The sequence below is a fragment of the Oculina patagonica genome, chromosome 14, assembly GCF_052425735.1.
Source record: "Oculina patagonica isolate OP01 chromosome 14, crgOcupat, whole genome shotgun sequence".
In the NCBI taxonomy this organism is placed as follows: Eukaryota; Metazoa; Cnidaria; class Anthozoa; order Scleractinia; family Oculinidae; genus Oculina; species Oculina patagonica.
In genome coordinates this window covers 15,958,647-15,983,306 of record NC_135771.1, presented here as the reverse complement: position 1 = coordinate 15,983,306, position 24,660 = coordinate 15,958,647, and the positions used below count along the sequence as shown (strand labels likewise).

At 39.9% G+C, this 24,660-nt stretch overlaps 3 protein-coding genes across 3 annotated transcripts; 1 reads left to right on the top strand and 2 right to left on the bottom strand.

The window, feature by feature from the left end:
• Window positions 1-2,716: 2,716 nt before the first annotated feature.
• On the top strand, window positions 2,717-7,083 carry LOC144639382 (glutamine synthetase-like). Its single transcript, XM_078498695.1, has 4 exons — window positions 2,717-3,583; window positions 4,331-4,558; window positions 5,440-5,606; window positions 5,892-7,083. Exons 1-4 carry the CDS (start codon window positions 3,215-3,217, stop codon window positions 6,214-6,216), a joined length of 1,089 nt encoding a protein of 362 aa, XP_078354821.1. The 5' UTR covers window positions 2,717-3,214; the 3' UTR covers window positions 6,217-7,083.
• A 726-nt stretch (window positions 7,084-7,809) lies between these two features.
• LOC144639383 (uncharacterized) lies at window positions 7,810-10,453 on the bottom strand. The gene is made up of 2 exons (XM_078498696.1): window positions 8,971-10,453; window positions 7,810-8,852 (listed from the first exon to the last, which is right to left on the bottom strand). Exon 1 carries the CDS (start codon window positions 10,377-10,379, stop codon window positions 9,474-9,476), a length of 906 nt encoding a protein of 301 aa, XP_078354822.1. The 5' UTR covers window positions 10,380-10,453; the 3' UTR covers window positions 7,810-8,852; window positions 8,971-9,473.
• Window positions 10,454-12,449: 1,996 nt separating this feature from the next.
• LOC144638627 (kelch-like protein 12) lies at window positions 12,450-24,246 on the bottom strand. The gene is made up of 8 exons (XM_078497832.1): window positions 24,113-24,246; window positions 21,137-21,500; window positions 20,248-20,465; window positions 17,727-17,876; window positions 16,506-16,727; window positions 15,680-15,866; window positions 14,827-15,084; window positions 12,450-13,227 (listed from the first exon to the last, which is right to left on the bottom strand). The coding sequence occupies exons 2-8, from the start codon at window positions 21,495-21,497 to the stop codon at window positions 12,914-12,916; spliced, it is 1,710 nt and encodes a 569-aa protein (XP_078353958.1). The 5' UTR covers window positions 21,498-21,500; window positions 24,113-24,246; the 3' UTR covers window positions 12,450-12,913.
• Window positions 24,247-24,660: the final 414 nt, after the last annotated feature.

Sequence of the window (24,660 nt, the reverse complement as noted above, 5' to 3'; positions counted from 1 at the left end):
TTCTTGTTTCTAGTTTCTATGTCCGCTCTTGTTCAGTAATCAGGAGGAAAATATCTCATGGACTTTTACCCACCGGCTGTGTCACTTGATCACGAATGTTTGAGTTTCGTGTGATTAATGTGTTTGCTTGTCAAATAAATGCTAATAGACCTTAAGTGATTCTTTCTCTTTTATGAATTTACTCAAGAGGAACAGCTGAGATCTAAATTGAGAATTTTCCAGTCCACTCACAATTATGACAGCTTCTTCTAGGTAGTGAAAACTGCCCCATTTCGCCATTCGATCAACCGTGTGTGACTTCTAGGTTGTTACGCAAATAGACTCTAAGTTGTCCTTTACTTCTCTTTGTTTTTGCTTTCTGTGTGCTGGCCGCCACATGCTAATATTTTGCGCGCCAAATGCGTTATTTGATCGTAAACGATTGAGTTCTATGTGATTAACGTGTTTGCATGGCTGTCACATAAACGCAAACAAACTCTAAGTGATCCTATATCTTCTGTTTGTTTTGTCTTTAGAATCTGTGAAAATAAAATAAATATGAAAAATAGTGTTTTTTAAGCGATTTTCCATAAAATCGTTTAAAATAAAAGGATACTGATATAAGAAAGTGATATATGCATTCTAAGTGTTGTAAATACAACTGGTGTCGAAACGAGAGCTAAGTAATTATACATCAAATACGAAAGTGTCCCCTTAGATATAAGCAAAAGAACGACAAGATCACCTTTTTTATTTAGATTTGCCATATTTTCTCTGCCTGACAACATAGCGCCGAAAAGGCAACTTCTCAGTATCATGTAATGTTGTTCAGGGCGCTAAGAACATTTTCCCTTCAACGAAGGTATAAACGAACGTGAGCAAAATAAAGAATGAAAGAATTTGTAAGAATTTGGTGGCACATTCTCTGTGTTGCTGAACTTACGAATGTCACCCGCCATGGTGTCCACAGACCCAGAAAGACTGAAGTGCTTCGAGTGTCACAAGACACGAAACCGTAAAAGTGAACCGTTTAATGGCGGCCAACAGGCCCCTTGGAACATAAAACGTGTCATAGTGATGGTACCTTGGCACCAAAGCACACTGGAGATGTGTTTGTCTTTAGCCAACGAGCTAAGACCACTAGAAAAGAAATTATTATATCTGTCAGTAAAAATTGCAAACCGAATAGTTTATTCTTCGGCGAAACTTTACTGTACTTTTTGTGACCAGCAAAGCATCGCGAGAAGGGCCTGAGAAATCTGAGTTTCCCCTTATTTTCTCTTGGTTTCCCGTAGCAAGAAAACAGAGGAAATGGAAGTTTCAACCATCTTCTAATTTCCGTGCCGCAACGTAAAAAGCTCTCTCTAACTCACCCCCAACACTTTTACCACGTCACATGCTGAATCTGTAACATCGCGCGAGAAAACGGCCAGCCACGCGCAGGCAACGCGTGTACCTAGCGTGCGTAGAGGTGCATGGCGAGACGGCCACGATTTTCCCTCGTGTGGCCGTATTGTGCATTTCGCTTCCCAAATGCGCGCCCAAAAAATACACAGGCGCATGCTACGCAGGCTAGATTGTCATGGAAGGTTGGTTTAATTTAGTCAGCACTCATCCTAGTTCAAGAGGTTTTCTCTTTTCATTCAATCAAATATGAGCCTAGAAGCGTCGAAAACGACTCTCGCTTAGTTCGACCTCAGCAACGGCGGCTTTTTCGCGTCAGTATAAGAATGAAGAAAGAAACCTCTTGAGCAGGGTCGTCAGTACTGGCCGGCAGGCTTCTGTTCTCATTTGAGGCCAGAGAGCCAGGGAGAGCAAAAGGGTTAATATGACAGGGGTAAATACAGACAACATTCAGTTTCATAATGTATTAAACATGCCAGCCGCTTTGGTACGTTTATGGTACATAAGATTAAGAGTTGGGGATCCGGCGGAATCTGTTCTGCTACATAGTACATAGAACTAGAACACAAGCGCTTTGAAGTCTTTAAAAAAGCCAACAGTGCAAAAAATGTGAACTTGCATGATCTTCTCCCATATCCCTTATGCTGTAATGCTTTCATTACTCAAAAATAATTTAGCTTGTTGTTCACGTGTTTTTTCAACAAACAAGCTCTCCGGGACATGACACGAGATATGTACCACTTGAAGATATATTTAGGTGACTGAGAAGAAATTCGCACTTTATTTTAGCTTAGAAACAAGTGAATCCTTATGTCAATAGACTATTGGGCGTGAGATTTTGGTGATACTCGAAGGATTCCGAGAGAGATTGCTGAAAAAAATCACACAGAAACTGTTCAAGATATGGGCCGAAAAAGGACGAAAAATCGAGAAAAAGGTTCGAAGGCGCTACGTGAAACAAACAAGCACCCCGGGACATCAAGACACATCACGTGAGTGTCGGGCACACTTCTAGTATCCAGGTATTAAAACATTGTATTTGTTGTTGTTTTGTTCAAGGTTGTTGGCAAGGCATTTATTCTATTTCAGGTTCTATTCTAGTTCGATATCTTACTTGCCGAGACAAAAAGACTATCATAACAAATTCAATCCAAAAATAAATTTTAGGTAGGAAATCTCGTGACTGTCATAATTATACGACCGTCAGGGTTTCCCGTGCAAAACCGTAAAATACACAATGAAATTAGTGTGAGCCAATGTTTAAAATGTCGAAAGTGTTCAAGAACGATAGATCATCTATATTTAAGTTTTTTTCAGTTCAAAGAGTCTTCAGAAGAGCTAGTTTTGACGGAAAAATCAATTTCATGATCTGTTTGTTTTCAGACCACATATACCCCCGGGATATTACACTCAACACTCAAACAACGTGAAACAGTATCCAGCAAGTGCTGTCATGTCGAGAAAATCATGTAACAACACCTCACCGCTACCTTCAATTTGTTATTTTAGGCATCGAAAACAAAAGAAGCATTTAAAACAGGCAGAATCAGGCAGAATATTGTTTCTGGGCCCAGCGTGCAGTAAAGTTACAGCACCAATGTGCAAGTCACATGCCCATCAGACCATCACGCACGCAACGCACGCAATCAGTCACGCGTGTTTTTGATTGGCTGTCAACTTTACGCGCCCTGCATATAAACCTTGCAAAGCGTTGCTCGTTTCGTGTGGAAATTTTTTTCCTTCGGGTCAGTTCTGCTCTAGATTTGTGCCGTTTATAGCGGGAGCTCTCTTCGAATAGCTGCTATCGAGGTCGGTTTATCGTTTTACTACCATGGAAGAGCAAAATAGTAAGTATGCGCTGTCGAAGTACATGTCTCTTGATCAAGGAGAGAGCGTCCAAGCCATGTACATTTGGGTGGACGGAACTGGTGAACATCTTCGCTGCAAGACGAAAACAGTTAACATGGAGCCGACTGTACCAGATGATCTGCCAATATGGAACTTCGATGGCTCCAGTACATATCAGGCTGAAGGCTGTAATAGCGATGTTTATCTTCATCCCGTGGCGTTGTTTAGAGATCCATTCAGGAAGGGAAAAAACAAACTGGTTTTGTGCGAGACGTACCAGTACAACCACAAACCGACTAGAACCAACACGAGAAAAAGCTGTTTTGATGTCATGGATAGCGAAGTTGTGAAGGTAAGAAGTGTTCTCTAAAACAAGCTTTCATTCGTTACAAAAAAATACAAGAAATGCATGTTGGAGTAAGCTTTTCTTTTATTATTAAGCCCTCATTCCCGTAAGCTTATCTGTGCGGTGCCCCGGGGGGGGGGGGGTTTTTTTTTTTGGGGGGGGGGGGGGGGGGGGGGGGGGGGGGGGGGGGGGGGGGTGGGGTGGTGAGAGGGGGGGGGGGGGGGTTTAAAGACTCTTCTCTTACAAACTCTTTATTTTTCCTTGGGTGCCAGTCGCTAAGTAAAATTTTAAAATAATTTTATCGATTGAAGTGAAGTTGGCCGAGTTTCTACCACCCCTCCCCTCCACTCTCCCTGTTTTTGGAGACAGTCATATTTTTTTCTGTACCACCAAAGATGTAGGAATGTAGGTTTCGTACAGTCTGTTCCTTTGCTTTCTGTCAATATAGTAGGAGGGTCCTGAAGGGGGCACATAAATCCCATTTTCTCAGCCATTTTGCGCAAATCCCAAATCATTTCCCAGCCTATTGTTTTCCCCAAATTTCAAAATCCCAGTTCCAGTTCTACTGTTTTTCTGTCTGTAATTCCCAGTCCCAGTGACCCAAATTCCATTTTCCCAATAAAACTGCCCAAATCCCAGTTCCCATTTTTCACCTTCAGGACCCTCTTGGAGTATAGTTTAATACATAGGGCTGTCAGAACTGTCAAAAGTGGAATTCTAATTAAAATTATTTTATTTTTTGTTTTATCCAAGAATTCTCATCCCTGGTTTGGCATTGAACAAGAATACACATTGCTAGACAAGGACGGACATCCTTTAGGCTGGCCCAAAGGAGGTTTTCCAGGACCACAGGGACCCTACTACTGCGCTGTTGGTACTGGAAATGTTTTTGGACGAGATATTGTGGAAGCTCACTACAGAGCTTGTCTGTATGCTGGAATCAAAATCGCTGGAACTAATGCAGAAGTTATGCCTGCTCAGGTAATGGAGAATTTTTATCAGTTGCAGTAACTAAAGGAATTGCCTCTGACAGGTACATACATTTATGGGAGGTGCGGTGGCCCAGTGGTTAGTGCACTGGACTTCAGATATAGCGGGGGGGGGAAAAAAAAAAAAACCCCCCTGGGGATTAGTCTTGGTTTAAGCCCTGGACAGGGTCATTGCATTCTGTTCTTGGGTAAGACACTCCGCCCTCAGAAGGCCTCTCTCTACCCAGGTGTATAAATGGGCCCTGGTGGATTTAATGCTGGGGGTAACCTTGCAGGCCAATGGACAAGCATCCCATCCAGGGAGAGTATAAATACTCCTAATTCCTTAATGTTATATAAACTGGCTGTGTGGGCCACTTGGCCTGCTGCAGACTTCAATTATTTAATAGTTATGCTTAATATGTCATAACTATGTCATTATGTTATATGTTGTTCACACTGGTGGCATAAGAAAATCAATGTCAATGGGTGACCATGCCGTAATGTAGCTAGTGTGTCATTCAGTGAGGTGCATTTCAAAAGAAGAGAAATTTTGTGAGGAGTTTGAGATTTTTATCTTTAAGATTTGGTAAGTCTGGGTGGCCCTGAATTAAACACTGTCAGTTGTAAGATACAGGTTTTAAATAAATATTATTTATTTGCACTCATTCATGTAACTTAGGCAAAATCAAGACCAAGTGGGTATTCATATTTTAAATATCTAAACTACGGATAAGGCCACTGTTCTTTTTGACAACAATATGTTGCTATGATGTCACACTGGAAGTAGTGTGTACATCGATCATTGGAAGACACCCCGCACATCTCCATTATTCTTTGACTTCATGTCCAGATAACAGTTTAAGGACATATATTTTCTTGCTGTCTTTCCAGTGGGAGTACCAAGTTGGTCCATGTGAAGGTATTGCAATGGGTGATCACCTGTGGATGTCAAGATTTCTGTTACACCGTGTTGCTGAAGACTTCGGGATTAAAGTCACTTTTGACCCTAAACCTGTCCCTGGGGACTGGAATGGAGCAGGAGCCCACACAAACTACAGGTATAGAAATAAACAATGGTTAGATAGAAAGCTTCATTTTCATGCAATTTTTTTGTATATTATTAAATGTAAGACTCCATAGTGACTCCACACAAACTACTAGAAAACTGTTGCTGCTGTTGCTGCATGATATTGTAGGAATTGCAATATACGATTGCTCGTTTTTAATTAAAAAAACTGGTTTCTTATGATTGCTGTTTGGGGACCCTGTGAAGAAAAATATCCTTTGACCTTCTTGACCCAGAGGTGATTATTTTAACATGTAGTTATTTTCATGTTTTGCAGTACCCAGCCTATGAGAGAGGAAGGAGGCATGAAGTACATCTATGAAGCCATTGAAAGGTTGTCAAACAGGCATGACTACCATATAAGGATGTATGACCCCAATGAAGGTGAAGATAATAAGCGACGTTTGACAGGGCATCATGAGACATCATCCATTGAGAACTTCTCCCATGGGGTGGCCAATCGAGCTGCTAGTGTACGTATCCCTCGCCAATGTGCTGAAGATGGCAAGGGCTATCTTGAAGACAGACGACCTTCATCAAACTGTGATCCATACCGTGTTACTGAAGCTATTGTAAGAACAACAATACCACAAAAAGTGTAAAGAGAACTGACATTGAGTGAATTTGACCAGAAATTGTTGTCAAATGGAAGAGCGCACATGCTGATGCGCGACTTTATAGATGATGCTTGCTTTTATTGCAGACATAACACTTTTGAGAATTACTAGTAAGGTCAATTTTGTTTGACTTGTTCACTTTCATTCTTAATTTTTATTTATTAGTGTTAGAAGCAAAATCATGGTTTAGTTTACAGCCCTAATAACTGCTGATGTACTGATTCTGCTACCCTTTATCAGTCGGTGTTAAAATGATTATCATTGAATCAGAATTGAAGTTGTGATCACCTTAAGGTCATAAAAGTTAGCATAGCAACATTAAAAACTTAATGCCCACATAATTTATGGAGAGATAAAAGAATTCATTATTTAGCTGAACATTTGAAATTTGAATTTATTTATCTGACTCTTTGGTACGAAATAATTTATAACATTTCAGCCATTTTGATTGTATAAGACAAGGACAGTCAACTGTTCTTTCCAGATCTTGTGGGCTGATCGAGTGAGATTCTCACCTTTGGCTTTGCGCGTGCCCACAACAGATCTGGGAATGTGTTAAGATGTCGTTAAGGCTGCTTTATTTTAGGCTTCACTTTATAAACCAATTTTTCAAGAACAACACGTCATTATTTAAAGCAAAAAATAATTTATTGTATGGTTAAAATTGCAGTTTAACCAATTGAAAACAGATTATGTTCGACTTTAAATTTAAAAAATATATTTCCTCAGATTATCAATAACTGAATATTGTCAAGACTATTGTATTCCTCTTTGGCAAACTGTGTCCCCTGAGTGGTAATTAAAATCTCAGTTTTCTTATTGAATTGAATAAACCAAATGTTTTGAACACAAGATTGTAAGTTATTTTTAAGATATTATAAAGATACTAGTGAGCTCCAGAACAGGAGGCAGAGATGACTGACAACCACCTCAAAAATACATTTTGCAATGGTAATTACTGGCAGCTAAAAAATCTGATAATTCTGTGAACGTGTGCAGACAAAATCATTTAGACTTGATCCAAATCATTTGTTTGGATATGGACATGGAGGGTGCGCACGGGCTTGAAAAACAAAATGACAGCGGATCACTGAACCAGCGACTTGTCTCACCTGCAGCGCCCCAATTCTGAAATTTTGATAGTTTCAAATCCATTTTTTCTCTGGGGTGGGGGGGGGGGGGGAGGGTCAGCTTGAAAGCTAAAGTTTTGGTAGGTTTTTGTTAGCTGTACTCAAACTGTTACCATGCTATGAGATCTCTGTGGTAACTTTATTTTTGCCTGTATTGCTTGAATGTTCGGCAGAAACCATCTTAAGTGCTCTATTAAAATAACTCTGCTCATAAAATAATTTTAAAAGGCTAAAAGAGAGTCGACGTTTTGTCTTTTACTTTTTCTCTTTTTAGCCTTTTTTAATTAAAATAACTATCTGGATGCAAGGAAAAAAAACGAGCAACTTGGAGCAAGTCTAACAATCATTGTCCCTGGACTAATTTTTCCAGAGTTGATAACATTACATTGTGTGACAGACAGGGCAAGGACTGGACTAGGTTAGGGCATGAATACAAAGATGCTCACAATTAACACAATGATCAGTTTTATTTGGTGTGTAACTTGATATTAAAAATAATTTTACATTATTTTATACATGTGATCACCCACCCTCTATTTTGAGATCAAAACTGCACTCCCATTTGTGGGGCTCAAAAAGCTAATGACCCACATTTCCTTTTGTTCTAGCTCACCCACCTGCAATACTGCCAAGATACCAGTCCCAAATTTACATATACCGGTACATTACAATATTAAAGCCTAAAAATATTAAAATATACTAACTATATACACATTATTGACAAGATCTAAGAGTTAAAAAAAAGCTAATTTAAAAAAGATATGTTTTAAGACGAGATTTAAAAATAAAAATGGAACTAATATTACGCAGGCTAGCTGGAAGCGCATTCCAAAGTGTAGGCGCACTGGCACTAAAAGATCTGTCACCAAAAGACTTTTTCATTTTCCCTTCTGGGTGCACTAAAAGGGTGCCTGAATTTATAGAGCGAGTGAATAGAGCAGCGGGAAAATTTTTATTGTCAAAACTCCTTGTTTTTTGAATTTTTTTGAGCTCTGTTTGAGCAAAATGGAGCTGCACAGTACAAACAGGCATTTTGACAAACAAAAGCCACTACGAAGAAACAAGGAGTTTCAAGGATTTAAATTTTCCCGCCAAACTTCAGGCTGAGCTCTTTGACGTCATACATACATTACCAGCTCCAAGATGGCGGTGTTCAGTTGTTGAGTTTTGGGAAAGATTTCGTAGGGTTAAAGCGCATGTTGGAGGCTGAAATTTTGGTGAATAACATATCTTTGTGTAAACGTTTTATTGGCGTAAAGAAAATAAATGGCCATTCTGGAGTAAACTTCTCCTTTAATGTAGACATTATTTGGAATATTTTACGACAATAAGTACAAGTACATCTTTCAATATTCTCACACACGCAGTCACGCCACTTGTGTGGGTACCCTGTGGTTTATAAGCCTCTGGAAAATAAAACCACCCCATGCATGAGATCAGACTGTCTGCAAGCGACCACCCAAACTAGTTCAGACTAGACGCATGTACCTGCTCACTACAGAATACCTTTGTGGCCCCCCATGTGGTGCCAAGTTTTATTATTATTAAAATTCACTAGCTCAACACCGCATCAAGATTGTTGAAAAAAAAAAGACATAGGAACAAACACTGTGCTGCAAAAAAATGCCATATTGATTCAAGTGTAACTGTAAGTAAATTTCAAGTTCTATGCTTCTGTGTGCAGAGCTTCTAAGTTCTAAGCCAATCAAGAGAATATTTGTTGTTGTTTTCTGTAATTTGTCTGCTTTTTGAAAGAGAATGTGTCCCCGGGGGGGGGGAGGACTCCCACAAAGAAGTGACGGGGATGCTCGTCGGAAATTTTGAATTTTACCCCTAAAAGAGACCAATCTAGGCGTGGCCAAAGCTTATGGAGACCCCTAAAAGAGACTTTGTTTATATGAATCGAGTAAATATAACGAATGGAAATTCTTTCTTTTTGGTTATTTCTTAGCGTGCAACCCTAAACGAGACCTTGACGGCTAAAAATAATGACAGTTTGCCCAGAACACCCTAAGCGAGACCAAAATCCGAAATTTACACCCCTAAGCGAGACGACGAGCATCCCCGTCCATTTCATATGGGAGTCCCCCCCTCCCCCCCCCCGGGAATGTGTCATTCTTGAATGAACAGAACGGTTGTACCATCAGGGTCCTTGCACTGCAGTACACGGCTCTCATATTCCGGGTAATTTTTGCTTACATCTTCCACACTGAGGGCCATTTTCAGCTCCTCGAAACGTTGTGCATGGACTGTGAACACAAGCGCACTAAATCCACTCTCTCGGTGTATGTCTGCAGTGTTAAACTTGTGGTTTTGTTGCGGCCAGTGTTGCAGTTCAAGAGTGGTGTACGGTCTTCTCCAGAGCCATTCACGAATTTCCACTGCATTCAAGTCATCTGAAGGTGGCTTCTCGTCCGTACAAGCTAAAAAGTATAGATCGAACATGTTGGGAATGTTCTGTCGTGAAAGCAGCTTCATGCCTAGTGCAGACTGGTAAAAGCTCAGGGTTTTTTCATTATCCGACACGCGGAGAGTTATTTGCCCCAAGTGCGTTTGCTGACCAAGCGCCAAGTTTGGTTGAAGCGAGCTTTGTATCCGCTCACAAGAGAAATTACACTGGAAATCATGCTGTAGTAGTTCTATGGAGTAACCGAATGGGTCTTTCAAGTGACACATGTAGCCAATGTCACGGAACTGCTTCGGGGATGTCACATCAACACCTTGCCTCACAAGCTGCGAGCGAGCAGTGTCTACATCGACAAGGGACAATCCTATCTTCCAGTAAACGTCTGACGATGGCGTGGATACGTAACACTTGGGCGGATCAGCTTGCTGCATGTCACAGCGGAACTCTACAAATGAAGATTGCGGCTTATTTCCATAACCTACCCAGTGTATCAACTCTGTATCGCTCTGCATTGCTCTCAAAACATTCATTCCTAATCGTTGACAGTACCAGTCGATAAGAGCTTTAATGGCCGATGTATCGACATGAAGTCGTGGAAATGCCAGCTTCATTTCTCTTGATTTTTCTTGTTCCAACAGAGCAGAACATTTACACGCGTGAAAAAGCCGCCATTTTGAAAACCATCCCTGAGATGGTCACGTGATCTGTTTGTAGCGGAGCTCCACAGCGCCCCGAGGCCCGGCGCCCCATACCCAAGTCCGACCATGCGGTTCGGATCGCGCGGCGCTCGCGGGGGCGTCGTACGTCGGTGTGCGCGGATCACTCATCTTTGTTCTGGGCATCCGTTGTCCGCTGTCTCGTTCCGCTGCCAGTTCACGGATCTTCGCGGGCTCGGTGTATAACTCATCGGGTCGCGTTTTTAGTTGACCGCGACATGGCTTGTTGCGGGCTCATCTTTTTTTTCCGGTCAGTGATTTGATATTTTATGGGCAAGTATCCGGGGGCTCCGCTTTGGCGGCTAAATCTATTTAATATATGACAACTTGTTGAAGGCCTGGATTAGGGATCACGGATCACGGATCCTATTCTCTTTTTTTTGTTTAAATAAAAACTGAGTAGGGGAATAAAATACAGGGAAATACGGTAGAAATGATAAGAAAAAAAGGCTACCACTGTGCAAATGGTATTATTTCTTTCTTTACCTGATGCTATGTTTTCTGCTCAGCTTATTAAACCTCATTCGCTTGCATGAATGACCACAAATATATCTAGCAAATCCCCATGTACCTAAGATTATTTTTGTTCTTTTTTTCTGGTTTTGGAAAACAAAATGTAAACTTTTATTTCATTAACTAAACAACAAGTTTCAATATTTTTCTCGAGATTAAAATGATTTTGATATTACAACTGAGTAATGAGTAACTACAGAAATATGGGTGACAGAGATGATTGACATCAACTAAAACTCATACTTTTTTCTTGACTTATTGCTCTAGAGGTCCTGTGTGATTGACAACCGCTGTAAACTTTGATCATGTATAAAATAACTGTGGATAGATACTCTATAGAGGAGGTCTTTGCATCTTTGATGAAAACTTGCTGTGATATTTCACCTTCTCCATATGTAAATTTGTCTTATGCCCAACTGCTGGCTCCTAGGGGCATGTGAGAGAAGAAATTTAACTGAACTTACGGTATGCTTCAACTTAAAAACAGGGATGTAGCTAAGAAAACACTAAGCCAGCTCATCAACAAGCCCAGCTGGCTTTTCTGGCCTTGGCAGCTCAAAAAGTTGACCCAAGTCTTTGTTTTCATGTGAAATTTCAGCCGGATTTAAGTTCTATTTCAGCTAGTTAAATTAACCGGCAGCCGGACGGCCCTAAGCGACATCCCTGTTAAAAACAATATTATTCTTATAGCAAGAGCCAGACCTGTTTGAAAATCAAATAATTAAAATCCAACTTTGATGAAACAGCTGGCTATTCACCAGCAAACATTTTTAAAGCAAAATTAATGAAAACAATATTTTTCCATGGAGCACAGACAAAAACAAACAGTTAACTACAAGTAGACAATGGAAAATTATAGAAACCCATCTTTTTACCAGCTTTCAATATTTGTTTTATTGTGTATCACACTGGCTTATGTTCTAAAGAATTAAATATTTCGGTTAACCCGTGAAAAGTTATGACACTTTTAGACTAAGACACTTTCCATTGTTTTCTTTTGTTTACTTTTGACTATTACATACAAACTGGTAGATATTGTTTCACGGGTTAAATAAAATCACTCTATAAAATTATTCAACATTACATAGTTACATATGGATAGTTTTGAGCTGTACATTTTTTAAATCCCTTTCTTTCTCATCCTTATTTAAATAATTAATTTTATGAACATCTTACTGCTGGTAGGGTTCATTCTTTATTTGCCTATATTTACATCTTGTTTTTCTTTGCAATATAAATAAATTGAAGGGCTCGGTGCAAAAAGGGCGGAAGTGATTCTGGCTTGAAATGAACATTGCTTATTGCGGTTTTCAGTGAAATGCGAACTCTGAAATTCAAAATCCAACTAATGATTGCGTTTTTCGCTGCCGTCAACGATTGGCCAGCTGCGACCATGAAAACAGAAACAAAAAAATGGATCGAATACACATCGAGGCGGACTTTTTGCCCAGGTGAAGTGAGCGTCTGTTTCCCGAGAGGTCCGCAAAGATGATGCGGCAGCGAAAGCGTAAACCGTTGGTTGAGGATTAAATTTCAGAGTTCGCATTTCACTGAAAAGCGCAATAAACTCCAAAATTCATTAAATTTGGAGTCGTTTTGTCAATGTTCTTTTTAGTCCAAAATCACTTCCGCCTTTTTGCACCCAACCCTTCAATTACAGATTAATGGTTATCTGTTTCTTAGTTTAGCTTTTACTTTAGACCACATCGATATCCTGATTTCTTGAACTTCTGGTCTGTTCTGGTAACTTGAACCAAAAGTTGTTTCCCTTGGAACTGCTTTGCTCTGTTAAACAATGCAATCATTATTGTGTACCCTCCAATTTCTCGAACTCCCTGAATTCTCAAACCCACTTTTGTTTCCCTTGACGGATTAAGAAATCAGGATTCCATATTGTATCTACAAATGCGGTTTATTCACTGTCCAAGAAGAACAGCAGCACCCATGTCACAACGACTTGTAGTCATGGATGGCATTAACGTCCACTCCTGCACTAATGGATCATAGCTCTCACATGTGTCTAACAGCGACAAACCATCATAGCCACCTACAGCATACAGCTTGCCGCACATTACTGCTGTTCCCACATAGCACCTGTTGGACTTCATTTGTGTGATATTCATCCACTGATCATTACAGGGACTGTAGCATTCCACTGACGACAAATGTTGGGTGCCATCATAGCCTCCAACAGCAAATAACTGTCCATCAAGAACTACTATTCCAGCACCTATAGTGAGAAGGAGATCAGACATTTGATGGCAATATCAACAACACTGGATTTTTTTAAAATATATATATTTTTTAATGCTCAGGAGTGACAATAAAATATATTTATTTAATGGCAGCACTCTCAAAATGTGCTGGAAGCAGGTGATTTTGCCTTCTACCTGCAGTAAAAAATGTGCCACTTACTTAATTCACAATCCTCTTTGTACTAAATAACAATTATGTGGTGAAGTAAAGCAAATTATAATAAAAGAAATAATGTTACAGTGTTGAGGTCTCAAGCCTCAAAGGGACGAATTAACACCCCAATAATTATATAATAAATGCAACCAAAGACACAATTTTCAATCTTTTCCAAGCTAAGGAGCATGGGGGCAGGGGCCTTGGGACCTTGCCTGCCTATTATTCAATCCTGCTTTCCAGCTTAATAATACTATTATCAGAAGTACATAATCCAGATTATAAATTGGTATATACTCAAACAGTGGATACCGTTTTTTGACGTGCACTGATTGGCTACTCAAACTCCATATATCCTTCCCTATATTCACCTCGGAGCAACTCGTGCGAAGACTGTACTCCTTAACAAAATAAACTATTCAAAAGTCATCCTTTCGGCTATATAATCTCACTGTTTGAGTACCGGTATATACTAAAACAACTATTCACCTCAGTGTCAGTGGCTAGTGGTGGATATTTACCAAGTTGTGAAGCGGCTAGGTTATACGTTAATATCCACCACTAGCCATTGACACTAAGGTGAATAGTTGTTAAATATTTTGAGAGGGCTGACAACACAATGTAAGGCTTTCAGAACACCTAAAACAATTAGTTACTAACTAAATGTTGCTATAGATATAGGGATGGCCAGGATAAATGAATTGGTCAAACACCTTATTTCATGAAAGTTTGCCAGAAAATCAAACTGAAAGGAGTAGCTGAGTAGCTTAGCTTGCCAGTTCAATTTATACAGTTTTGAAGTACAGTCAACTCTCTGTTAACGGACACCTCTATAAGACGGACACCTCCATAAGATGGACACCTGGTGTTGGTCCCTGCCGTTTTTCAGTCATTTCACTGTAACAAAACTCTCTGTAAGACGGACAACGGACACTTTGAAACTGCCAACGGACACGCACAAAACGTTATTTTCTTAGTAAATAATACTTCAAAACTTGGTATCGACATACAGCATATTAAGTCAGCGCCTTTAGAATACCAAACTTATGAAAAACAATCTGCTATAAAGTGTTACTGCTCTGCGTTAGTGTATGGGCACCAAAGAGGTAGTGTTCTACTTACAGTATTACCGTTTGTAATGAACAAACAAGTTGAATTTCTGATATTATTTTTGTTTCACTTTATAGGTTTTGCTAAAGTAAGCGACTTAAAACAGACGTGTATTCGTTGTGCATAGCCGTTTAGCTTCATCATCTCAAAACTTCTGGTGTCACGTCACCTCGACTCTCTATAAGGCGGACACCTCTCAAAGATGGACAGTTGGAGCCGGTCCCGACGGTGTCCGTCTTAGAGAGAGTTGACTGTACAAGTCTAGTGGGCTAAGTACTGCAAACATACGTGGCACATATTTTTAAACTACCTGATCGCCTTGTACTCATTGGGGCTAATCCTGTCCACTGTCCTGTTCTGGGATCAAACCTCTCAATACTGTTTAAAATGTTGTTTCCATCATATCCACCCACACAGTACAGTATGCCATCAAGATTAGCAAGCCCAGCTCCTTCTCTGGGGGCTTGCATCTCACTGACAAGGGTCCATCTGTCAATTGTTGGGTCATAACATTCAACACTGGTATGCCTTGTTGTACCATCAAATCCTCCAGCAACAAAAATTTTCCCTACAATTTAATGCAAAAAAAATTTCAGCAATATTATTGAAAATTAAATTTCGCTTTTTATTGACAAAATTGACATCAAATAAACAATAATAAAAATAACTTAAAGGTGACATTAAATGTGTTTTCATTTGATTGCATCCCTCATTACCATAAGTACAATTAAAAGCAGTAACTAAAATTTATTCATTTCTAATTCATTAATCTATTTTGTCACAAGCAAACCCAGATGAAGACGCGATGGCCTAATGGTTAGTGCAAGTGCTGGACTCCAGATCAAGCTGTTTGTGTTCGATCCTGGCTGCAGTCATTGTGTTGTGTTCTCGGGCAAGACATTTTACTTTAACAGTACCTCTCTCCACCCAAGTGTATATTAAATGGGTACCGACAAATATTTTATTAATGGTAGGAAAGGGGGGTAACCCTGAGATGAACTAGCATCCCTTCCAGGGGGAAGTAGAAATACTCCAAGTCCCTTCATACTACAGAGACAGCAGTTTAGTGCCAGCTGTAATGCAGAATGGTTTTAAAGATAAATGTATAAGCACAGGACCAGGATTTGACTGCAGATTATCTTTTTTGTACAGTTCAATTACACCTGCTAATGTTGTTGCCCCAGCCAAGCCTCGTCTCTGTAACATTGGAGTCATAACTGACCACTGTGCTGTTGATGGATCAAAACACTCAACAGTGTTAAGACGACTTGACGCATCATATCCACCAATGGCATACAGTCTACTGTTGAGGGCCACTGAACTTAGATAGCGTCGCTTTCTTCTCATTGGCTGCAATAATGTTAATAGAAACAACTTAAATCAGCAGTTCTGGAAAGTACAAAGAGACTTTTATTTTTACATACAGTGGAACCCCAACTTCTCAAACCTCAAAATGCAAACAGGATTGGTTTCCTTTCCTTCGTCTAAACACTACTGCAATTTTACTCCCAATTTCTTAGACTCTCCAATTCCTGGAACCAAATTTCCTTTTCCTTGGTGGCTCAAGAAATCCAGATTCCACTGCAGTTACTGTAGTAACAAAGATCATGTTTACATAGAATGTCTAACAATATCTAGTAAGTCTGATCAAACTTCCAATCTATTGATAAAACAGGTTCTGTTTGTATTGTCATGTGACAGTGAACAGAAAATCCACTTCTTCAACTGTTGTGTGATAATAAACATTGCACTCCAGCTTAATTATTTAAATTAAGATTTATTTTTATGTTTCAGAATAATATATGAAATTAAAAGATTTTTTTTTTTTTTTTTTTTGGGGGGGGGGGGGATTTTGTTTCCCACAAAGTTTTGGGTAGAATATTTTGTACCTTGCCAGAATAATAGTCCTGTCAAATACCACACAGTCATATGACTCTACTTGCTACATGTTTTCTGTTACTTCTTAAAATCATGACTGAGTTGTTATACCTGTATAATAGACCACTGATTTGTTGCAGGGTCATACTTCTCAACAACATCAACAGGAGACTGCAAATTTCCAAAGCCTCCCAGTACGTACATGACTTCAGACAGACCAACCCGTGACTTGGTCCTACTGTTCTGCATTGCATAACGGCATTCAGGCCTCAGATGGAACCTCTTAGCTTCATCTACAAGGTCTCTACAGTCAAGGCTCTGTCTTATTAATTGCTGTAAAATAATCAACAACAGTTCTGTCAGTAATTTAAATTAGCAACTGACATCACTCTCTGCTGATCATATGAAAACATGCAAACCACTCAGAAAATGCTACATTAAATTTATGGCAGGCTACCACAGACAGCCTACCATCAGGTCACTGACAATCCACAATCAGGCCACTGACAGTCCAATGTCAGGCTATGACAGTCAACTGCCATGTTTTTGACAGTCCACCATCAGGCTACTGACAGTCTACTGTCAAATTACCATCAATCCATGTCAGGCTGCTGACAGTCCACCATCAGGCTACTGAAAATCCATTGTCAGGCTACCATCGACAGTCGACTGTCAGGCTACCAACAGTCCACCATCAGGCTGACAGTCTACTGTCAAACTACCATCAATCCATGTCAGGCTACTGAAAATCCATCGTCAGGCTACCGACAGTCCACCATCAGGCTGACACTAGTCCACCGTCAGGCTAATGACACTCCACGTCAGGCTGCTGACAGTCCATCATCAGGCCTACCCACAGTCCACGTCAGGCTACTGACAGTCCATGGTCAGGCTACCGACAGTCCACCGTCAGGCTACCGACAGTCCACGGTCAGGCTACCGACAGTCCACAGTCAGGCTACCGACAGTCCATGGTCAGGCTACCGACAGTCCATGGTCAGGCTACCGACAGTCCATGGTCAGGCTACCAACAGTCTACTGTCAAACTACCAACAATTCATGTCAGGCTACCAACAGTCCACTGTCATTTCACTTAACTTGTAAAATTACAGCATGTATTGCAAATTACAGAGTCAGTGTTTTTGAAAGTGAGAAATATTGTTTCTTAGCCATAAATATCTATTAATATTAAAAGTATATTCACATAACTTTGTATTGGTCAACTTTAACTGACAAGGAAGCAACTTTGTTGGTACTCAACCAAAAATTGGCCAACACTTCTAGTGAACAAACATCTGCAGTGAATAAGAATGCTTGGTAATATTTACTGACCTCACTGTCAACTATATCTGTAATATACCGTGGTGTAAGGAGAGGCAAACGAACAAATTGCAGCATTTTAGGCAACAAATCATTTCTCTTCTTTTCATCTTGCTTGATCCAGGATATCACAGCCTCAAAAACGGCTTCCTCAGATGGCACCTACAGATTAATAAGTTTTAGTTAAATCAAAAAATAGTGTAGTAGATCTGGACACAGAGGGGTGAATGCACAGGCTACTGGTAACATACTGTTAGAAGAAGGTGCGGAGGCGGTATAAATTATTACACAGCTGTATCTAATTACCGGTAATGATGATTTAACTCATATACAGCTGTAAAGAAATTTTTATGGTCTTACACCACACAAAACATTATGGCTTTCGTTACTTTTAAGGGACTCGTGCTCTATAGAAAAACAACTGTCTAAATCCTCGCGCAAAATGGCGCAAACAACTGTAAAAGCGATGTACACGCAAAATGACAAATTCATTTAAAAAACGCATTACGTTTGTTCTTTAGATTGCTTGCGGTTAGTTCCACTCCAGTTTGGTTGTGGTTATTTCCACTCAAGTTTGCTTGCGGTTATTTCCACTCAAGTTTGCTTGCAGCTAGTTCCACTCTGGTTTGCTTGTGGTTAGCTTTTATTTTTTAATAAGGGCATCACTTTTTTAAAAATTGATAACTGCATCACTAATGCGTAGTACTACTTTTGTTTACGCCATTTTGTGCATGCATTTAGACAGTAAATGAAAGCCGTACATATAAACCACATGTACCACATTATATGGATTGGGATATATCAATCAGCTGTCAAATCTCTTTAAATGGACACCAAAGTAGCCTGCGAATACAGCCGCCTCGACATGAATGAGAGGCGGCTGTATTTGCAGGCTAACACCAAAGGGGCAGAACAAAATTGCCATTAATATAATAGAGGCCCTGTTAGGGGTAAATTCCGATGGGCGACATGGCTATGAAACGGCGACATGAAGAACCTGAAATGACGACGAACGATGAGATCCTCCGTCAAATTACGACGGCGACAAAGAAAAAAACAAAATCGACAGCGACATTGGCACTATTTTATGCCGTTTGTAGGCAAAATAGCCTTTGCTTATTTAACCTATTATGTTCCCATCTTGCACTTTGTAAAGACCATTCTAATGCACTGGACGAACGCAATCTTACGCTCTAACAGCCCATTTTGAAGTCGAAACTTGCTGCTTAAGTTAAGTAACTACACAATGATCCAACATTCTGAAAATAATTTTCTCCATGTTCTTTTTGTACCTGCTCAGAATAAAGGGAAACACGTCTCAGCTACTTCAGTTTTTTTTTTTAAATTTTCTGGAGGAGCATGCCCCCACACCCCCCTAGGAAGTTGCCTCCTTCAGCGTCACAAGAAACTGCTACGTTCTCCAAAATCAAAGTCAAATCTCACTCTGTGCCAACAAATCAACTTGAGTGATTCAAAATAGGGGATTATGGGAACGCATTATTTTATAATGAAAACTCTGGACTCAAACATTTCCGAAATAATCAGTGGCTCCAGTCGACTATGGACAAATCTGAAATTCCGACAGCGACATGCGAACCTTTAATTTGTAATTGTGACGTGAAAAGATTTGAAATTCAGACAGGGGAAATAAAGACCCACCCCCCCCCCCCACCCTAACAGGGTCTGATTATAGAGGTGGGGGATTAATATAATTAAATATGAATTCTGGTTTCTCTAGGATCAAGTAAGTAAACAATTTTGTACAAAAAAAAAAACGCTTAAAACCAAAACATAGTTTAAGTTTAATGTTTCATCATGCTTAAAAATTAAAATAAGAAAGATAGGAAAGATAGGAAAGTGAAGTGCCAACTGGAGAATAGTTGGGGATACACACTGTGCATCTATTCATCTCTTGGTGTGCAGTATAGATAAAATGTGACTGTGCACATTACTACTGTAATGATTCGATTTAGCGCCCTCCTTCCAATAAGCGCCCCCCTTCGAATGCGTTTTTGTAAATAAGCGCCCCTATTCCAATAAGCGCCCCCATTCTTATAGGTGCCCCTATTCTAATAAGCGCCTCCTATTGCGGATAAATGCCCCTACTGAAGTCATAGACGTCAAATAGATAAACGCATGAACATTTATCGTACCGTACATGTATATGTTGTGGTTTAATTTTATCTTTGGTTTAAAATTTTTCAAACCAGTTTGAATTTTATTTCCCTTTGTTTCAGTTTATGATAATGAATATGAGACAATAGAAAATAAAAATCAAACTGGTTTGAATAATTTTAAACCAAATATAAAATTAAACCACAACATATATATTTACTGCTAAAATGAACAATTCTTTTTAAAGTAGCTGAACTTTCAACAATTTGCTAAATAATATTTATTAAGGTTTTGTTTTGAACATTTGGTTGTTCTTCACGGAAAAATTAAATAAGCGCCCTGTCCCGCTAAATCGAATCATTACGGTATATACACAACTTTTCTAAAACACCAGTTACATGTAAATATGTTCACTTACAGTTAGATTGTCACATTTTATCAGTGACACCACATCTTCATTATCAAGTTGCAGGAACTCTTCACTATCCACAAGATCAACAAAGTGTTTGAGGATGTATTTTTCAGCAGCTTTCCTCAGCTCTTCACATCCATGAGTCTCTGCAAATGTTTTGATACCTAAACAATTTGATGGATCTAACTGCTGCTCCAAAAACTCACAACAAGCTTTCTGAACACCTGTAATTAAAAACAAAATCAATACTTAATTACAGTGAAATAGCAAAAGAAAAACTTTCAACTTGGGAGCCGCGGTGAGGCCCTGCCAGAGGGGGATCCTGTGTCAGTTGTCTAAATTTAAAAATGTCCCATGTCGCTTTTTATCGCACTTCATGTCGTTGTCGGTAGTAAAACCGAAGTAAAATTGCTTGTCGTTGTCTGAATTTAAGTTTTCCCAAAAGGGTCGTCGTTTGTTGCGAGTTTATTTTATGTGCTGTCACTACTATTTGGGCCAAGTCGCTTGTCAAAATTTACCCTGGCAGGGCCTCTGCGGTGGCCTAATGGTTAGTGTGCCCGACTCCGGGTACAAGCCCTGGCCGGGGCACTGCATTGTGTACTTAGGCAAGACATGTTACTCTATTAGTACAGTGCCTCTCTCCAGCCAGGTGTAAATAAATGAATACCAGCGAATTTACTGCTTGGGGCTAACTCTACGATGGACAAGCATCCCATCCAGGGGAAGTAGAAATACTCCCAGCCGCTAATGCCAACATGTCAATATGTTAATATGTTATGTACCAGGTATGTTGCAGTTTAAAATGCAATGAACATGATTATCAACTGTAACATACCATGTCCCTCTCTGATTTTCTTAAGGAAAGCAGGGTGCTATTAGTGCTCAGGCTACATACCTGTCAACTGTAATAAACATGCCGCAGGAAGCAGGGCTTGTACATTTTCAACACTAACTTGGATTGACTCAGTGTATACAAAATCCAGAATAAACTCCATTGTATCAGAATCTAAACCATGAAGTTCAACCACAGACTTTTTACTTTCTTCCATGTCACCAGTAAACATGGCACAGAAATAGTCACTGCATGCACTAAGTATCACACGATGAGCACAGAATTCCTTCTCTCCCACTTTAAGAGTAATGTCACACAGCTTTTTTTCTTTCCTAAGCTGGTTTATAGATTTGAGGATGTGATCTGAATGTCCACATGTTAAAAACCTGGTGTGGCTGTCAGTATCCTTCACTGATCTGGCCATTGTCTGCAAGGGATTTAAAATATCTGTTAATGAAAGCAAATGCAAGTAAAAAATGTAAATTAACAAACAGTATTAAAAAAACCCCCAAAAACAAGAAAGTTTTGTCAGACCCAAGCAATGGTTTTGAAAAATTAAATGTCCTCACAACTTTTTGTTTTTGTTTTGGTTTATAAAAAAATTTTATAAAAAATATAATATATTATTATAATTATAATTCAGACTATTACCTAACATTTCTTACTAATTTTCACAATTTCAAAATAATCGCGAAATTTAAACCACGCAAAAAAAAAGCATTGTGCGATGGCCTATGCAGAATCAAAAGTATGTGTACCCCACATGCTCTAAGAGGCTCTCATAAGCTCTCATATTAAGGGTTTTCAGTGTGGGGAGAATCTGCTAAGCAAGGTAAGTGCAGGCACAAGCTAGAACTATCTATTTTTAATCGGGCGGGGCCTGGGCCCGATTCATAATCTGCACAGAATTTTTTTTTTTTTTGTCGGTAAATCGATCCAGACCCACGCGGCCCAGCCGGCTCTTCTGTCACGGTCACGCAAGATTTAATATTTAATAGCGATTAGCCGATCCCTCGCGTTTAACATGAACACTCTGCTCTCTGAAATGTATAATTTTGTTTCATTCCATATTTTACAAGAAAAGAGGGCTGAATATAATCACCTAGCGAAAACAAAGACCGCTTGGACATGTCCAAGCTATTTAAAACTACCACTACGTCATACCCATGCCACGCGATCTCTCGCTTGTAGCTATAAATAATCATGCACCTATTTTCTGTTTGAATACTCTGCGCTCTGTTTGTGTGAAATATTTATTGTGTTACTCAAGCGTTTGGCTCGCAGCGAGTACAAGTCGTACAATTTACCCGGAACATGTTAAATATTGCAAAACGACAACTTATTTTCTGGATATCCCAATTTTTGTTTTGAGTTTACGGTATTTTGAGAATCGAAACGTTATCGAAACGTAAGTTGCAAGCTCAGCAAGAATGTGTCAAAGCACGGGATACATGTCATCGCGCCAGGGGAATTACCAAAAGCTTGTCGGAAGACACTAAACAGAGAAACACAATGGGATGGCCTTTGTCTACTCTTTATTTTGGCGTGATTTGGCTTTCTTTTAAATGAACTGGTTTGGGTTTATTTTATTGAACATTCGGAACAAAATAAATATTTGCATGCGTAAGCAGGCATTTTTCCGGCTAGGCATGTGGTTTAAAAAAGCAAAAGATGACGTGGTAAAGGAAATTCATGTCACGTTCACTCCGTGACTAACCCAAACACGACTTGTGTGTTTCTCAAGTGACTGCTTTTCTAAAGAATTTACTGTGCAGCGCCGTGCCTTTAAGCCAAAGCACTGAAAGAGGTCAAGTGGTCAAATATTACCCGCACGATTATAAACTGCTTGAAGTTCTTGTTGAAAATGAATTTTTCAACAATGACACGAGCACGGGACAAAGAAAAAATCTGAGTCCCTGACGGGAATCGAACCCATGGCCTCCCAGATACCGGTTGGGCGCTCTAACCAACTGAGCTACAGAGAGCTACAGAGAGACTCATTGTGAGCTGGACCATTTACTAGGTTGATATGTGACACACGTCCTGCATACTGCTAGGATCAGCAATGTCGTTGGAAATAATAAAGATGGTAAATTTTAAGCTTGGTGATAAATAATGAAAATGAATTTTTCAACAATGACATTTTATCAATGACATTATCTATTTTTGCACCTGCACTGAGGCCTTCCAAGGGGTAAAAGCAACAAGCAACATGAACCTAAATACTGGCAATACAGGAACTTTTTAGTAGTGACAAGCAGCATCATTATGTCACAGAAATGCGCGAGCGACACAATGCAACAGCTACACAATAGACTCAGAGATGCCAACCTAAAAAAAATCGTGATCCGGAAGACCACCAATTTTGCGAAAAAATACCTCTTCTCGACCTCCAAAACGGCACAAAAAATAGAGCTTCGCTGAGTCATCAACAAAAATGCGTCAAATATTTTAGAATTTTCTCCCAGATTTGGCCAAAATATGCGTGAAAACACGCATTTTTAAGAACTTTCCTTCGTAACTGGGAGATTTGACGACCCGTACGGGAGACCGGGAGATTCGGCCTGTATTCGGGAGACTCCCGGATAATCCGGGAGGGTTGGCATAGATGAATAGTGGGAAAACAACAGCGACACAGCTGTTGGCTAGGCGACATCGGTTCTCACAAACATGCGACATTGTGACACAGCACTCCCCCCTCCTTGGAAGCCCTCTGCACACACCAATGCAGCAAATTTTCGCAACAAAACAACAAATGCCTCATAGAACCTCTGTGGAGGAGAGGAATGTACCTGGAATTTACCCTGAAAATCGGCTCTGTTACACAGAATACATTTGTGAGAACCACTTCGTTTCCAAAATTTAACTGCGGATAAATGCTTTGTAGTTCTAGGAAAATCAAGCTAAATAAACTACGTGGCTCTGTTTATATTTTCACTAGTTTAACCCACACAAATTAAGTCAAAAAAAGACTTCCAAGTCTTGTTTCGTTTTTTCTTTTTCAGTAATTAAGGAGTGAAGAAAGTATTTTTCTCTTACCTGAGATGGTACTTTGTTTCTTCTGATTTCGTTATACGTGGAAAATATTGCACTAAACAGTCAAAACATCCACGACTGCCTTGCAATCCCCATTTTGTTTGTGTCCCATAAAGCCCAGCGGTCTTTCGGTAGTAGGTGCTTCATGTATGGGGCACTTCATGTACACCCAGCTCCCCACCCGGCTCAGCGCGTTGTTGAAAACGGCCAACACGTTAGCGCGCGATTTAAAAATAACGTGTAAAGTTTGAAAGAAAGGAACGTGGCGCAAAACTCATGCGCGTGATAAGGACTTGCAAACCTCTGCAAATACCGTTCCGGACAGGTCCCGTGTAAACATAGTCTAAAAAGCATCGTTCGTTATTTGCACTGACTCGTATACAAACAATACTGACGAATACTGTTCAGTTCGCACGCGCCTTGATGTGCACGCGGGCGTAAAGTCCGTAAAGCATGAACGATTCCCGGGACGATTAAAGAAACGAGAAATCGCGATTGATCCCGTGAGGAGCGAGGGTTCTAAACTTGAAGATGAGCCTCATCTCCTCGCG

Coding starts and splice junctions, on each gene's coding strand:
- LOC144639382 (XM_078498695.1), top strand. CDS start 3,215: ATGGAAGAGCAAAATAGTAAGTATGCGCTGTCGAAGTACATGTCTCTT. Junction 3,584..4,330: donor TGGATAGCGAAGTTGTGAAG/GTAAGAAGTGTT, acceptor GTTTTATCCAAG/AATTCTCATCCCTGGTTTGG. Junction 4,559..5,439: donor CAGAAGTTATGCCTGCTCAG/GTAATGGAGAAT, acceptor CTGTCTTTCCAG/TGGGAGTACCAAGTTGGTCC.
- LOC144639383 (XM_078498696.1), bottom strand. CDS start 10,379: ATGAAGCTGGCATTTCCACGACTTCATGTCGATACATCGGCCATTAAA.
- LOC144638627 (XM_078497832.1), bottom strand. CDS start 21,497: ATGGCCAGATCAGTGAAGGATACTGACAGCCACACCAGGTTTTTAACA. Junction 16,728..17,726: donor CAGATATAGTTGACAGTGAG/GTCAGTAAATAT, acceptor ATTATTTTACAG/CAATTAATAAGACAGAGCCT. Junction 15,867..16,505: donor ATCAGTGGTCTATTATACAG/GTATAACAACTC, acceptor ACATTATTGCAG/CCAATGAGAAGAAAGCGACG.